Source organism: Chelonoidis abingdonii, chromosome 3 (assembly GCF_003597395.2).
Source record: "Chelonoidis abingdonii isolate Lonesome George chromosome 3, CheloAbing_2.0, whole genome shotgun sequence".
NCBI classification, from domain to species: Eukaryota; Metazoa; Chordata; order Testudines; family Testudinidae; genus Chelonoidis; species Chelonoidis abingdonii.
Window position 1 is genome coordinate 56,702,806 of NC_133771.1, and position 16,587 is coordinate 56,719,392.

Here is a 16,587-nt window from a genome sequence, read left to right on the forward strand (position 1 = left end):
AGTCCAATCCCCTGCTCAAAGCAGGACCAACNGAGGTCATCGAGTCCAACCCCCTGCTCAAAGCAGGACCAACACCAACTAAATCATCCCAGCTAGGGCTTTGTCAAGCCGGGCCTTAAAAACCTCTAAGGATGGAGATTCCACCACCTCCCTAGGTAACCCCTTCCGGTGCTTCACCATCCTCATAGTGAAATAGTGTTTCCTAATATCCAACCTAGACCTCCCGCACTGCAACTTGAGACTATTGCTCCTTGTTCAGTGATCTGCTATCACTGAGAACAGCCTAGCTCCATCCTCTTTGGAGCTCCCCTTGAGGTAGTTGAAGGCTGCAATCAAACCCCGCCCCCCGCACTCTTCTCTTCTGCAGAATAAACAAGCCCAGTTCTCTCAGCCTCACCTCATAAGTCATGTGCCCCAGCCCCCTGATCATTTTCATTGCCCTCTGCTGGGCTCTCTCCAGTTTGTCCACATCCTTTCTGTAGTGTGTGTGGGGGGCAAAACTGGTTGCAATACTCCAGATGCGGCCTTACCAGTGCCAAATAGAGGAGAATAGTCACTTCCCTCAATATGCTGGCAATGTTCCTACTAATAAAGTCCAAGATGTTGTTAGCCTTCTTGGCAACAAAGGTACACTGCTGACTCATATCCAGCTTCTTATCCACTGTAATCCCCAGGTCCTTTTCTGCAGAACTGCTGCTTAGCCAGTCAGTCCCCAGCCTGTAGCGGTGCATGGGATTCTTCCGTCCTGTGCGCAGGACTCTGCAGTTGTCCTTATTGAACCTCATCAGATTTCTTTTGGCCCAATCTTCCAATTTGTCTAGGTTACTCTGGACCCTATCCTTACCCTCCAGCATATATACCTCTCCCCCCAGCTGAGTATCATCCATGAACTTGCGGAGGGTGCAATCTATCCCATCATCCAGATCAGGAGTCAGCAACCTCTGGCTCGCGGCTCGCCAGGGTAAGCACCAGGCCAATGGGGACGGCAGGAAGCGGCGTGGGTGAGGGATGTGCTGGCTGTGGCTTCCTGCACCCCCATTGGCCTGGGATGGCGAACCGTGGCCAATAGGAGCTGTGGTCCGCTGAACCTGCCAACACTGCAGATAAACAAACTGGCCCGCCATGCCAGGGTGCTTACTCTGGCAAGCCACATACCAGAGGTTGCCGACCCCTGGTCCAGATCATTAATAAAGATGTTGAACAAAATTGCCCCCAGGACTGACCCCTGGGGGACGCCGCTTGATACTGGCTGCCAACTAGACATCAAGTCATTGATCACTAACTCTTGAATCTGACCATCTAGCCAGCTTTCTATCCACTTTACAGTCCATTCATCCAATCCATACTTTTTTAACTTTCTGGCAAGAATATTGTGGGAGACCTTATCAAAAGCTTTGCTAAAGTCAAGGTATATCACATCCACTGCTTTCCCCATATCCACAGAGCCAGTTATCTCATCACAGAAGGCAATCGGGTTGGTCAGGCATGACTTGCCCTTGGTGAATCCATGTTGACTGTTCCTGATCACCTTCCTCTCCTCCAAGTGCTTCAAAATGGTTTCCTTGAGCACCTGCTCCATGATTTTTCCAGGGCCTGAGGTGAGGCTGACTGGTCTGTAATTCCCTGGATTCTCCTTCTTCCCTTTCTTAAAGATTGTACTATATTTGCCTTTTTCCAATTGTCCCCTGATCTCCACAAGTTTTCAAAAGATAATGGCCAATGGCTCTGCAATCACATCAGCCAGTTCCCTCAGCACCCTCAGGTGCATTACATTTGAACCCATGGACTTGTGCATGTCCAGCTTTTCTAAATAGTCCTTAACCTGTTCTTTCACCACTGAGTGATGTTCACCTCCTCCCCATACAGTGTTGCCCAGGACAGCAGTGTGCGAGCTGACCTTGTCTGTGAAGACTGAGGCAAAAAAATCATCTAGTACTTCAGCTTTTTCCACAACATCTGTCGTTAAGGATCCCACACTTTCCCTGACCTTTTTCTGTGTTGCTAATATACCTGTAGAAACCCTTCTTGTTACCCTTCACATCCCTTGCTAGCTGCAACTCCAGTTGTGTTTTGACCTTCCTGATTACACCCTTGCATGCTTGAGCAATATTTTTATACTCCTTCCTAGTTATCCGACCAAATTTCCACTTCTTGTAAGCTTCCTTTTTGTGTTTAAGCTCACCAAAGATTTCACTGTTAAGCCAAGCTGGTTGCCTGCCATATTTGCTATTCTTTCTGCACATCAGGATGGTTTGTTCCTGCACCCTCAGTAAAGCTTCTTTAAAATACAGCCAGCTGTCCTGGACTCCTTCTCCCTTCATATTCCTTACATTCCCTTCCCTTCCAATTATTCCAATATTCCCTTCTCTTCCATTCTTGTTCCCTTCCATTAGTTTTGCCTGGGTATTACTGCTGGAGTTATGTTTTAGTTGTGCCAAACCTGGCATTTTTAGTCCTTTCTTTCTAGAGCTTCTCACTCTGCCAGCCTAGTTTTGGATCTGGTCCTTCTTGCATATACCAGCAAACTTGCTGATTCCTGCCATAGATGTGGGATAGGAAGAATACTGCCTGACATTTCCAAAAAATTTGAAAGGCCCTTCCTCTGAATGCCAAGTGACTCTCTCATGGAATTATAAAAAACATCTACACATACATGTAGTATTGAAATATATATGCAGATGACTACATTAAACATTGGTATTATAATGAAAATAGTAAATGGGCAACAGCTCTAAAATATTTTCCCCTGGTTAGTCTTTTACTTAGAATATAATAATATTTACCCTTTACTAAGCAGCAAATCTAGCCCTTACCTCTGCAGGCATGGGGGTTCAATGGAATACCATTTGAACAAGCAATAAGGTTTCAATAATTCTAGATGTAAAAGATAGATGTACATTTGTGGATATAAATGAGAGGCAACGTGGTTTGATGGACAGAGCATGGAGTTAGGAGCCTGACCCTCCCGAGTTGTAATTCTGGCTCAAACTTTTGAGTCACTGTGTGCCACTGGATGAATCCTGGATTAACCTTTCTGGTCTGATTCTGCTTTCACTTACATAGATTTTACGCTGGTATAATTCCATTGACTTCAATTTCTTTTCATTTGACTAGCACAAGTGAAATTAAGCCATTTGCATCCGTTTTCCTGGAAGTTAAAAAAATAGGGGACAGGGAGTAGGGTAGAGGAAATAACACTTGTCTACTCTACTGATGGGAATAATCAGTGAGGTGAAAATATATTAGTAAATAGTTGTGAAACATATCGGATAAGTAAAGTGCTTTATAAGTGCTAATTATTATTACAAACATGGGGGCTGCTTGCATTTAGTTTTCGGGTAGCTTTTTAGAAGGCATCTGTTACATAAAAAAATACCTCTTAATGTCCTTTAGGAGTTTCTAATAGTCAAAATTTGCAAATTAAGTGGGGGGCATGCATGGAAACATCTTTTCTGTGGCCTAAACTTCATACATTGCTGCCATGTGGCAGCAACTTATTTCCCAGAGTTAGATCATATTCACCCAGACTTTCCTTTAGATTTTTAGAAATATTATACATATGTTGGAATGAGGCCATTCATATTTCCATGTCTTATGTGGCTGTGCTCTGTAATGATCCTGGGAAGCAAGCTGCTGTGTCTGAGCATGTAATACCTTATAACTCAATGCATACGAGTTCATTCAGTCTTAGCAGGCCTGCTGCAGCAGTAGTTAGAAACACAGTATTAAAACTAACCAAACATTTATTTGGAATCCTGGGGTCACTTGCGTGGTTTGTAGTGGAATTTAACACCAATATGTCAAGCAGATAGCTACTTTTTTAACCCAAATTGTATTTTCATTTGCAAAGAAATTATTTTATAAACATGATTTTTGATAACTACTTTATTTCCTCTGTGGATATGGTTGAACTCAGTCTGAAACAGCAAATGTCCAGAAAGTTTTTTTTCTTAATTTGTTCTCAGAGCCAACTCATGATGACTAGCCTTGATTTGCATGTGTTAGGTCAGGGCTCAGTTTCATAACATATTCTGCTTCTAAGCTAGCAGAAAATAGAAGTGCCACAGAGTGGAATGCTGCATCTGGGAAATGGAACCTTGTGTGTTTCAACATTGGCTTTTTTTGGTTACTTAGCATGTGAGTGGAACTGAGGAACTAATTCATAGTGCGTTATTTCTATAGTGAATTTAGCTTGTATTTCTGTGAAATTTTAGCTACCAACTTATGGTTTTATCAAAAACGAATTCACTGTTTGAAGTTATTTGTTGAATTCTCTTTGAAAAACATTAATCTAATAATCATTGATCAACATTTTATTGTGAGTGTTTGATTTTCAAAATACATCAAGGGTTGGTAGTTTTGACTAGACATTTGTTGCATAGTTTTGATTTTGATTTTTGATTGGATAATTCATGCAACATGGTAACCCATACAATTAGGTCTCCAGAGAATCATATTTATCAATTCAATATTTTCTTACCTTAAATATTCCATTATGTTTGCTTGAATCCAATTTTTCTGAGAACATATATTCCAGGTGACCCAGGTGTTAGACTATTTGTGTACAGGAAACACACAAGAAGTACAAACACAACTTGAAGCAAATTCAGTTTTTTATTTGAGAGCATTCTGATATAAATAAAAAAAAATATTTGCTCAGCTTCTATGCTGAGCTTCTTTGTCAGTCTACTCTTATTCAGCCCTTCCTGGCCAGAAGAGAGAGGTTATGAAGTAAGAATGTTATGGATGTACGTGTGTATGTGCACATGCGGTCACTTGTAGAGAGAATGGGAAGATGGAAGGATCATTATTAATTACTGTTGAGAAAAGAAAAACTTTCAGAAAAAGCAAATGGGCCCTCCAAAGTTATAAACCACTACTAAAATGAGCTATGATGTATATACCAGTTGATCTTTATAATGCTGAATTAAGAATATGTAAAATCTAGGGCTGCCAAGAGATTCAAAAAGTTAATGATGATTAATCAGACAAAAAAATTAATCGCGATTAATCATGCGATTTAATCGCGATGTTAAACAATAATAGAATACCATTTATTTAAATATTTTTGGATGTTTTCTACATTTTCAAATATATTGATTTTAATTACAATACAGAATACAAAGTGTGCACTGCTCACTTTATATTTATTTTTATTACAAATATTTATGATGTAAAAAACAAAAGAAATAGTATTTTTCAGTTCACCTAATACAAGTACTGTAGTGCAATCTCTTTATCATGGAAGATGAACTTACAAATGTAGAATTATGTACAAAAAACTTCATTAAAAAATGTAAAACTTTAGAGCCAACAAGTCAACTCTGTCCTACTTCTTGTTCAGCCAATCACTTAGACAAACAAATTTGTTTACATTTGCAGGAGGTAATGCAGCCCACTTCTTGTTTACAATGTCATTTCTAAGAGAAAATAGGCATTCACATAGCACTGTTTTAACCAGCGTCACAAGATATTTACATGCCAGATGCGCTAAAGATTCATATGTTCATTCATGCTTCAACCACCCTTCCAAGGGACATGCGTCCATGCTGATGATGGGTTCTGTTTGATAAGATGCAAAGCAGTGCAGACCGACGCATATTCACTTTCCTCATCTGAGTCAGATGCCACCAGCAGAAGGTTGATTTTCTATTTTGATGGTTTGGGTTCTGTAGTTTCTGCATCAGAGTGTTGCTATCTTTGGAAATCTCCAATTGGTACCTTCTTTGTGTTTTGTCAAATCTGCAGTGAAAGTGTTCTTAAAATGAACAAAATGTCATCCGAGACTGCTATTACATGAAATATATGGCAGAATGCAGGTAAAACAGAGCAGGGGACATACAATTCTCCCCCAAGGAATTCAGTCACAAATTTAATTAATGCATTATTTTTAATGAGTGTAATCAGCATGGAAGCATGTCCTCTGGAATGATGGCCAAAGCATGAAGAGGAATACGAATGTTTAGCATATCTGGCATGTAAATATCTTGCAATGCCGGATACAAAAGTGTCATGCAAATGCCTGTTCTCACTTTAGGGTGACATTGTAAATAAGAACAGGGCAGCATTATCTCCTGTAAATGTAAACAAACTTGTTCATCTTAGCAATTGGCTGAACAAGAAGTAGGACTGAGTGGACTTGTAGGCTCTGAAGTTTTACATTGTTTTGTTTTTGTGTGCAGTAATGTAACAAAAAAAACCCTACATTTGTAGGTTTCACTTTCACGACAAAGAGATTGCACAACAGTACTTGTATGAGGTAAATTGAAAAATACTATTTTTTTATCATTTTTACAGTGCACATATTTATAATAAAAATAATATACACTTTGATTTCATTTACAAGGCACAATACAATATATATGAAAATGTAGAAAAACATTCAAAATATTTAATAAATATCAATTGGTATTCTATTGTTTAACAGTGCTATTAAAACTGTGATTATTACGATTAATTTTTTTGAGTTAACTGTGGTTAATCGACAGCCCTAATATAAATTAAAGCATGGGGAAACTACTTTCTTGCAAGGTACTTCTATTGCTACACATGCTATTACAAGTTGCTTTTGGCTTACTTTAGATCTGTCTTTGGTTATTTTTGTGTTTTACCATAATAAAATTGGGAACTAATAAAAGCTATCGCTGTACTTAATCAGTGATATTTCATGTTCCTCTCTCTTCCCATCCTCTCAGACTTAGCACTTAATTGTTCTATTTCATTGATACATTGTGATACATGAGGTGGCCATGTCTTGAGAATATCTGGTTCACCAGGATCTGTACAATACTTTGTTTTATAATTCAGCAATATTTCATTTCTTAATGGACCTGCAGTGGGAAGAATAGTAGTATTAATCCAGCAATGGTTGTTAAGAGCTAATGAATTCACCATGCAATTTGAGGTGTACAAGTTCTTGAACCATTGTACCAGCTACTGATGTATGATGAATGCATACCTCGTATAATTATTCCTTTTTTAAAATAATTTTATGAAGGTCTGTGTATCTGTGTCTTTATCTGAGGGGCAAGATTGAAGGTCTTGTGGTGGTCTCTAATTATTTATACATTTTTAACACAGTTTTTTTTCCTGATCAAAATATGAAGAGGTATTCTGATATCAAAATATGAGTGTGTATTCTAAAATCAAACCACACAATTTTGGTAGCACACATCCTATTACAGTAATGCTAACCAGAGTTGAAGGAGTTAAGCACAATGTATGGAATTGAGAATAAAATTTCCAGACTAGAGAAATGCATAGAGAAAATGATATATATCCTTCATGCAAATGCGGGCATATTGATTGTCAAAAATACTGGTACATGTACCATCCTGACTTTCCTTAAAGTGAAGGTGCAGTATAATACACAAAATATAGAATACACCTTATCATTTAAATTTATTATAACTGAAAAAATATCCAGACACTTTATGAATAGGTTTCAGTAATAACTTCCTATTGCATGCAAACTTTACATAAGGTGCTTTGTTTTGAACATCTGTGAAAAGATTGTATGAAATTTAAAAAATTGCCGGGTGTCTTAAGGACCTAAGTTTCATGTTCAAAAATGGATGTGAACATCAGTGGTACTTAAGAGAGTAAGTGCCTAAGTCAGCTTTGAAATGGGACTTAGACACGTAAAACTTGTGTACTTTTGTCTTTCAGGTTTTAATATTTTCTATTGTCTGATTTCTAGTTTCAGGAGTAACTCTAGATAATTTTGTGTGCAGTGTCAAGGTGGGTGATATAATATCGTTTATTGGGCCAACTTCTGTTGCTGAAAAAGACAAACTTTTGAGCTGCAAAGATCTCTTCTTCAGGTTTGTCTAGGCTATTTTGTAAATTAGAAGAGATGATATAACTGCGTCAGCTAAATTAACAGTTTCTGAGAATCATTTATATGAAGTTAGGTCATGTCTTAACGGACATTGGCTTCCCATTTCTGATCATTATATTTATGACATAAAAATATTATAGCATGGAATGCTAAAAATAGCAATCTGATTGAAAGTGTTCATCTAACTGTAAATTTTATTTGGTGTTGGACTGAAGGGAAGTATTCTAAAAGTGCCTACAGTCCAGATTTTCACTATCATTAAGTCCTCTTTGTGTAGACATGAATCATAGGTATCTTTGTCCCATTATGTCCATAAAAACAACCCAGCAGAGTCTGCCTTCACAATCCAGATCTAACTTTACCCTTTAGTGACAGAACTTATTCTATTTAACATTTAACTCTTTGAAAATAAAGGAAGCATCACAAAAATAAATAAGTATATACCACCACCACTGGTAGCAAAAAAACCTCACAATGAATTGAATAGGAAGCCCTAAACTGAGTCCCTCCAGGTCAGAGTCAAGGCATACTGGCAGATTAGCACAGAGAACCTTGTGTTCTGGATAAAAATAGTGGTCAATCTCCGTTACTGTCAATGTAAATCTATTTAATGAATATTAAATTCAATTTTTAAAGTAAAATATGAAAAAGTGAATGAATAAATAAAATCCTAATGACAACTTTCCCATCTCTGTTAGGAGAAGAAGGTATATATTGTTGCATGTGAGAATGTGGGCTGGCTAAAGAGTCATTCGGGGCCAGTGATATGCATACTGATAACATCAGAAGTCTTGCTTACCTCCGGGAGGATAGGTAAGACATCTGTGCTGTTATCTTCTTAAAAAAAAAAATGACACTGGCTGGTCCACAATGTGAGTGTGTATATATTAAGCCAAATCCTGAAGACCCTTATTCAGAGCCAGATTGGGCTACTGCTGTTATGTGCCTGAAAGGTGCCTTCCTTGTGTGGCTGTCACTCCTCCGACGAGAAAGAAGGGATTAATACCTCCATGGTACCATTCTCCACTTTTCTTGAGAGGCCACAGAAGACTCTTTATTGAGTCCAGACCTGTACAGAAAGGAGGCAGGGTCTACTTGTGAAGTGCAGAAGCATTAGGTGGTGGCACACGAGAGACAAATATTGTCCCCTTACTGGTTAAACAGAGATTCCCGCAGAACTCCATTACAGCTTAGATCTCTATTATTTCATTTATTATTAATTATTATAATTATATCATTATTTCATTATTTATTTATTATTTCAGCTTGCATGCCATGGTGGGGAAATCCTCCTTTACGGTGTTCCCAAGGGAAGCCATGATACGAGTCCCTGACAGCCTGGTTCCAGTGGAACTTCAATGCTATAGAATGGAAGTGAGGAATGGTGCTCTAGAGATTTTACTCAGGCCGTATTTGGGAAAAAACCCTTTGAAATTAATGGGAATTTTGCTTCAGCAAAACCTTAATTTTTTTGTTTGTTTGTTTTAATGATTGGAGATATACCTATCTCCTAGAACTGGAAGGGACCTTGAAAGGTCATCGAGTCCAGCCCCCTGCCTTCACTAGCAGGACCAAGACCTGAGGGTCATTTTGTAACAAAAAAGCAGTGAAAAGAGCTACAATTCTCCAACTGATTGCAAAACTTTGCTGTGTAAATAAATACACATCCTGCCATCTAGTGACAAGAAATTTTTTTTTGTACTGACCAGCCGTGGGTGTGATTAGAAACACACGTTACAAAAATTAATCCCACGCCCAAACCTGCAAATGCTGAACGCTGTACTACTTTACTTATGGCAGAGTCTGGATAAGGGGCTATGGAAGAAGAAAATGTGCACAAACCTTTTCAAAGCTTCTTGCAGCCTGAAATAGACTGAATCTACTGAAATAAATAGAGCCCGGAAAATCTGTGGATATCCCCATTATGTCCACGGATATCTGTGGACCATGTTTAGAGATCGCAGATCAGAGGTGGATAAAAATGTTGTATCTGTGCAGGGCTCTAGAAATAAATGAGTTGTTTTGCTGGAAAGTTCATAGTGCAATATGGCTTTTTATCCTGGCTCTTTCCACATTTCTCCACCCCACATCCCATTTTGCAGTTTTTTTTGTGCACCTTCTGTGAAGGACCATATTTATGCTGGTGTAGGCTGCATACTAAGCTGCTTGTGCATAGAATTTGAAGGTAGGTTTTGTAGGAAGTTAATACATGTAAGCTCCTGGCAGCAAGAACTTTAGCATTTGGCCTTATACTAAGGAGGAAAGAGTAATTGCAATACCCTGGAGGGCACAGTAGAATGCCATGGCTGAGAAAACAAAATGACAGATTGCCTTGAGAGTCAAGGGTCGCTTATTCGTGAGGTACTGATCACTTCCTGAGATTTGCTGCGCACCCTTTACTTTCACTTGAGTTCAGTGAGAATTGGGGATGCTTTAGCACCTCACAGTATGAGGTTCTAAAAAAGTAACACTAGATTTCTCTGCATCACTTTTCCAGCTCAGCAGATCTTTCATATTGGAGTCACAGCTATTATGTCGAACAATGCCATATTTTCTTTTGTGAGCTGTCCATTTAACAATTCCATGATGCATATTATGTAGAGAGTAGCACACAGATAACAGTGAGAAATAAATCTATATTCTGGGGTTCTAATGACATAGTGGAAATCATGAGCGCAAAGCTCAAGTGATTTGTTATGTCATCTGATCTTCCAGATGTAGTGTAGCCTGCTTGCAAAACTCCCTAAGCAGCCCAGGAATAAAATCTACTTGCCTGTCCTATACCTTAATTTTGATGATGATAGTAAAAAAATCTCATTATATATTATCCACCAGTCAGAAGGAAAATACTAGCCATTGGTGAGTAGAATTTTGCAAAGCTGTTATCTAGTTTTGTATTGCACAGTTTTCCTTCTTTGCATTTTTGTACTATTAACAGATGTTTTCTTCTTTGTTCCTACAGAGAGCACATGGCACCTATAAATGCCTACATTGACGTCAATATTTTAGCTTCTCACTTAAAAATATGAAATAACAAGATTACTAAATAGAAATAAAAACTCCCATAACATATCAGGAAAAGTAAAGGTAACAACAATGAGGCTGCAGATAAACAATGTTAAAGTTAACACCTGCTCTGAAGCTTTCCCATATTCAAAAGCTGCTGTTATAATTTTTCGTTATCAAAAGTCATGGGACCATGTTATCACGCTTTGGAGTTATAAATGAAAGAAAATTATCAAGCCACATCCAGATTGATGGATCTGGATTTGATGTGGCTAAAACTGAGCTAATTCCTGGCCTTTTTACTTGTAATTGAGATGACATCACATTGCTGGGAGGTACTTAAATTTCAGTGCACATGTAAAAGGTAATGCCAGCAGTGTGAAATACTTGTAGAGTGGCTATTCCTTAAGAACCTCTACAACAGGATCCTGGAGCATGTTGTGCTATGTTGTGTCCTAGGGTTTAGTAGATGTGATCTATATGTTTATACATATACATTTCCTGACCTGGCAATGGTCTATTCACAGTCTTCAACAAACACAATTTCCGCTCCTGTATTTGTAGATTGTGGAGGCATTTCTGTATGGGATTGGTTCCAGACAGAATATGGGAGTATATTACCATTATAGTGCAAAATGTCAAAGCTTTTTGGGTGGTTTATACGGCATGGATTTAATCCAGAGCCAGTAAAAGGCAGCAGAAAGATTCTCATTAACTTCAGTGGGCTTTGGACCTAGTGATATATCTGTCCTCCTGGGTGAGAAAAAGTATTGTTTATGATTAAAGGCAACAGTTTAATGCAGTATTTTAATTCACATTAATAAATTATGACATATGGTCAGAGCAGGAAAGGATCTCTCCATTACACTCGAGAACATTAGGAGGTATATCCAGTTGAAGAGCTTGTCAGAAACCTATATCCCCAAGGATTCATGGTCTCTGGGCTAGGAGACATATGTTCCCGCATAGCAACAAAACTTAGCCAAGAACAGCAAAAGTGAGCAAACTTCCCTTGCTCAGAAACGCAATTAAAAGCACTGGAAACATATTGCCGTATTCTGTGTGGAACCATCTCAGCCTGTAACTGTAGGATACCTCTGTGCCAGACAATGTCTAGCAATGTGGTACTACTCTATCACTATTCCCATTTCCCCACAAACAGCTCCTTCAAGCTAAGGTGAGATTTGCTAATATTTTAGCAACACAGAAAGTATTAAAAGTTATATACTTATAATTAGATGGGAACTAGAAATAAAGGGAAACCATGTTATTTTAGTTAGTATTTTTTTTGTACTTCCAGGGGAGCTTTTGGCAAAACAAAATGTTTAACAAGCTCTTATTTAAAATACATGATTGTAATATATACATAGACATTTCAGATATATACAGATATACACATAAACACTTTGGATCCCATTAAGAAAATGTACTTGTCCCTGATTTTCTTATGAGAAATCTCAGTTTTAGTGAGGCAATTGTTGCCTTTTAAGTTCTCATTGATACTAGTACAATACACTTCATAGAATCATAGAATCATAGAATATCAGGGTTGGAAGGGACCTCAGGAAGCCATCCAGTCCAACTCCCTGCTCAGAGCAGAACCAACACCAACTAAACTGAGAACACTGTTATTGACACAAGACTTCAAATATACCACTCCATGCTCCCCTAAAAGTCTGATCCTGCAGACAAACAACAGAGTGCTCCTCTATTGGGAGAAAGTAGTTTCACCACCTATGGCTTTCTAACAGGGGTGATTCAGGTTTAGCTAAACTTTGCTATCCTTGCTGAGCCTGCTACATCTCCAGGATCCCATGTTATTTGGGTAAACCATGCTGCCATGCAGACCCAGCCCAAGTGTGCAAGACAACAATGCTAGTGAGTGGAAGGGGACTTTTATGAACACACAGGAAGTTATAAGTGACACAAGTCCTCACCTCGTGGGCCAGGAGTTTGCAGCTTGCAAAGCTCGCTCCGTATGCTGTTCATGTGCAGTATGTGGTTAAGTACCTCAACTAAATAGGCAAAATAAGAGGACTACATAAGTCTTGTGGTATATTTGACAAAATATATACAGAAAATATTGTATATTTGTTACAAGAGATACTACTGAGCATGACTGGCGCACTATAAATACACAATGTACTGTGGATAGACAAGTTAAAAATTAGCTAATGTGCATTCATCTGTAAATTAAAAGGAAAGTTTGCTGTTTATTGGGGAAAAAGAGAGAGGTTTGGATAAAATTAGATGACTCCCATCTGTATAAAGTGTTTTTTTCTCTGTTGCCATTCCTGGCCATGAATATCTCCATTGACATGAATGCAGTTATACTAGTGTAGTGCTGGTGTAACAAAGACAAAACTGAAGCCTGTTCTCCTTAAAGTTCTCTGATCTCTTCATTAGGGCTTAATTCTGCTAGATGCTGAGCAACTAGTCCTGGAGGTGCTGAAAAATCTGTACTTGCAACTCTGAATGGTGCTCAACATTTTGAAGGTCTGAGGTCAAAGCATTACCATTTCCCTGTATGCCTCTGGAATGCTTTCTTCTTGCAAAGGATTCCCATTGTTGCACTCATTTGGTGGGTTGAAAGATGGGTAAGCAGCATTCTGCAAGCCTGGTGCCAGTATCGCTCAATAGATGGGGTGGTGCTCAAGAAGCAAATATCTCTCTCCAGATAATCTTCAGATCACACTGTTTATTTCAGTTCAAATGGGCATCCAGACTACATCTCCCCAAATTGTGTTAATAAAGATCCCATTGTTAATTTATATTAGAAAATATAAAATCACAAAGTGAATGATCAAGGTGCCCTTCCTTAAATTGGGGGGAATTTAAAATATATGTTAAATAATTTAATTATCTGTAATAAATATTTCTGGCTTTTAGCATATCATATATAATTCACAGAATATTTTATTAATTATATGTTTCAAATATTCACTTTAGAATGTAAAATATGCTGTTAATCTCAAATGAATAGTTACATTTTTAATTTAAAAGAAGCTAATCAAAGAATATTTACAGAGACAAATACTGATTTTGAAATGCTATCTTGACAATTATTAGAAAAGGCCAAAAAATACCCATCCTCTCTATTGATTGGCTGTTGAAATTGTATGATTGTGATTTATTAATATTTTCCTAACACTATAAATTGAGACAGTCTTGGTATGAGAATGAGATTTTTTTTTAAATTACAGTGAAATAATCTGTTTTATAATAGCATTTAGCTCATATGTGGTGTTTTACAGACATTAACACTGTAAAAGCCTCACCCACACCTTTTGGGGCTGGAAAGTAAGTATTATCATCTCCTCCATTTTATAGATGAAGAGACTTAGGTTTCTGTTCTCTCTCTGCAAGTAACCTGCCTTCAGAGAAGCAACTCTGAATTTTTAAACTTCCAGAGTTTCATACACATTCTCACATTTCAGTAGAGAGAATTGCCTTCTTGCCTCATGGATCACCTGCCTATGCCCCTTGCCTCCCAACCCCCACTGGGCTTGAGTGTAGAGCATCTGAGAGCAGAAGGCTTTTCTATACACCTGGATGAAAAGAGGGGGACATGCTCCAGAGGCAGAAATATCACTTACAGGCACATGCAATCACAGAGGGAGCACTGGATGAATGAATTTGTCCAAAGCTAGAGAGGGTACTAGTGGAAGCACTGGGATTAAAAATCAAGAACTGTTGGCTTCAGCACTGAAGCCCATGTTATTCCACTGATTGTTATGCAGATATCCCCTTTGAAATAAATAGGGAGTTCTGTTTAAAAATTGATGGCAAAATATAGCTCTAGACCTCACAGGGTATGTCTACACTGCAACTGGAAACGTGCTTCAGAGCCAGGTAGACTCACTCTGACTGGAGTAGATCTAGCCCACTGCCTACCACAATCAAGTGCACTCAAAATAGCAGTGCAGATGTTGCAATATGGGTGGCAGGACAGGCTAGCTGCCAGAGTACAAGCCTGCCTGGCTCCTGGAGTCTATCTTCAGGTGGCTAGCCTGGGCCACCGTGTCCACACTGCTATTTTGAGTGTGCTAGCTGGAGCGGTACTGGCGTGTATCTGTTTACCTGTGCTGGGAGGCATGCTCCTAGCTGCAGTGTAGGCATACCCCTAGAGTGTTTTCCAAAGCAATGAAGGGAACAAATACGACTGTTGTTGAAGTCTGTATAATAAGTAGTTTGTGGCCATTTTATTATGTGGCATTGGCACCATTCTCATAGAAAGCTGCTTGCCAATCCATCAGTCTGAAGGATGAGTGCAGGAATGGGAGCTTTCTGCACAAGGAACTGGGCTGTGTCACAGAACAGCAAAAATTAAGATTGTGGTGGTAATTTTCTGGTGTGGTTTGCACTGATTTAAAATAGAATATAATGTCTCCATTTGAATAATTGTTTTTGCCTTGTAACATGCAGCTGAATTATAGTACAAGTATCACTACATTGAATGTTTTTATTGTTTCTTACAAATAAAGTCATGTTAAAAGTTTTGCAAACGTGAATTTAAGTATAGTTTTTAAAAGATGAGTATAGCAAAATAAGCTGGTAATTGCCATGGTCATTTGAACTTTACCAGCAATGTTCAGGTATGTTTAGGAACATATTGCATGAGACAGTATGTACCTTTGAGAAATGTCTGCACACAAGCTTTCATAAACCTTTATTCTGTCTTTAGAATTTGGAATGATGGGAGATCATACAATTAAAAGTCAGCGACCTCGATCTGTTCATGAAAAAAGGGTCCCTCAGGAACAAGCTGATGCTGCTAAATTTATGGCACAAACTGGTAATACATTAGTTACATTTTTCTATTTACTGTTGTTAATTTTAGCAAAGCCACTGCATGTTCCATAATCTTTTACTGTATACCTGTCAGTTTTCTAAGCTGATATTTTTGAACCATTTATTCATTTATTTTTCCACCAGTTAAAGTCCATAAATAAAGTAGCTGAGAATTAGGTAGACCATATAAAAAACATGCACTGTGAATGTGGATACTGAATGATTTAATATGAACATGAGTTTATTAATAATTAAAGCAGGCTTACACATGAAAGACTTAGTCCAGTTTTGAGATTAACTGTAGTTTACAGTGACCATATAGCAACGTTTTAAAAAAACAATGTTAAGGAAGTGTGTTAGAATTTTAATATAAATAGAACAACTGAAATCTAATCCCTGCTTTGGGCATTTATCATATTAATTAATTATTAGGAGATTTTAATGTGCATGTATTCAGCACTTAGTGTCCTTGCCCCAACATAATACAATATTCTCTAGATTCCGGATTCGTAATTGCTAAATAGGTATGAATTCGATGTGCAAAGTATCTAACAGTTTTACATCTAAGCCATACATCTCTACCCTGATATAATGCAAAGCGATATAACACGAATTTGGATATAACGCGGAAAAGCTGCACTCTGGGGGGGCGGGGCTGCACACTCCGGTAGATCAAAGCAAGTTCAATATAACACTGTTTCGCCTATAACGCAGTAAGATTTTTTGGCTCCTGACGACAGCTTTATATCGAGGTAGAGGTATATTTTTCAAATTTATTTTAACTACTGCACCATCTTTGGATAAAGATACCAAAATATTACATAAAGAATCTACACCCTGCTCTTGTCTCTAAAAAGTCAGCATTTACCAACAATTAACACGCAATAGTATCTATGGATCCAATCCAGCTCTCTTTGAGGTCAAAAGAAAATCTCCCATAGACTTCAGTA

The 16,587-nt window shown here is 38.1% G+C and overlaps 1 protein-coding gene across 8 annotated transcripts in view; it reads left to right on the top strand.

Annotated features, from left to right (window-relative positions):
* ADGRB3 (adhesion G protein-coupled receptor B3) overlaps positions 1-16,587 on the top strand; it is a 643,293-nt gene that overhangs the window by 273,968 nt on the left and 352,738 nt on the right. For 7 of the 8 annotated variants that reach the window (XM_075063748.1, XM_075063744.1, XM_075063743.1 and 4 more), the window contains one exon: positions 15,531-15,641. The exons of the other annotated variant lie outside the window; for it this stretch is intronic. In XM_075063748.1, the coding sequence (XP_074919849.1) occupies positions 15,531-15,641 (111 nt within the window). The remainder of the gene's footprint in view (positions 1-15,530; positions 15,642-16,587) is intronic. 8 annotated transcript variants of the gene reach the window in all.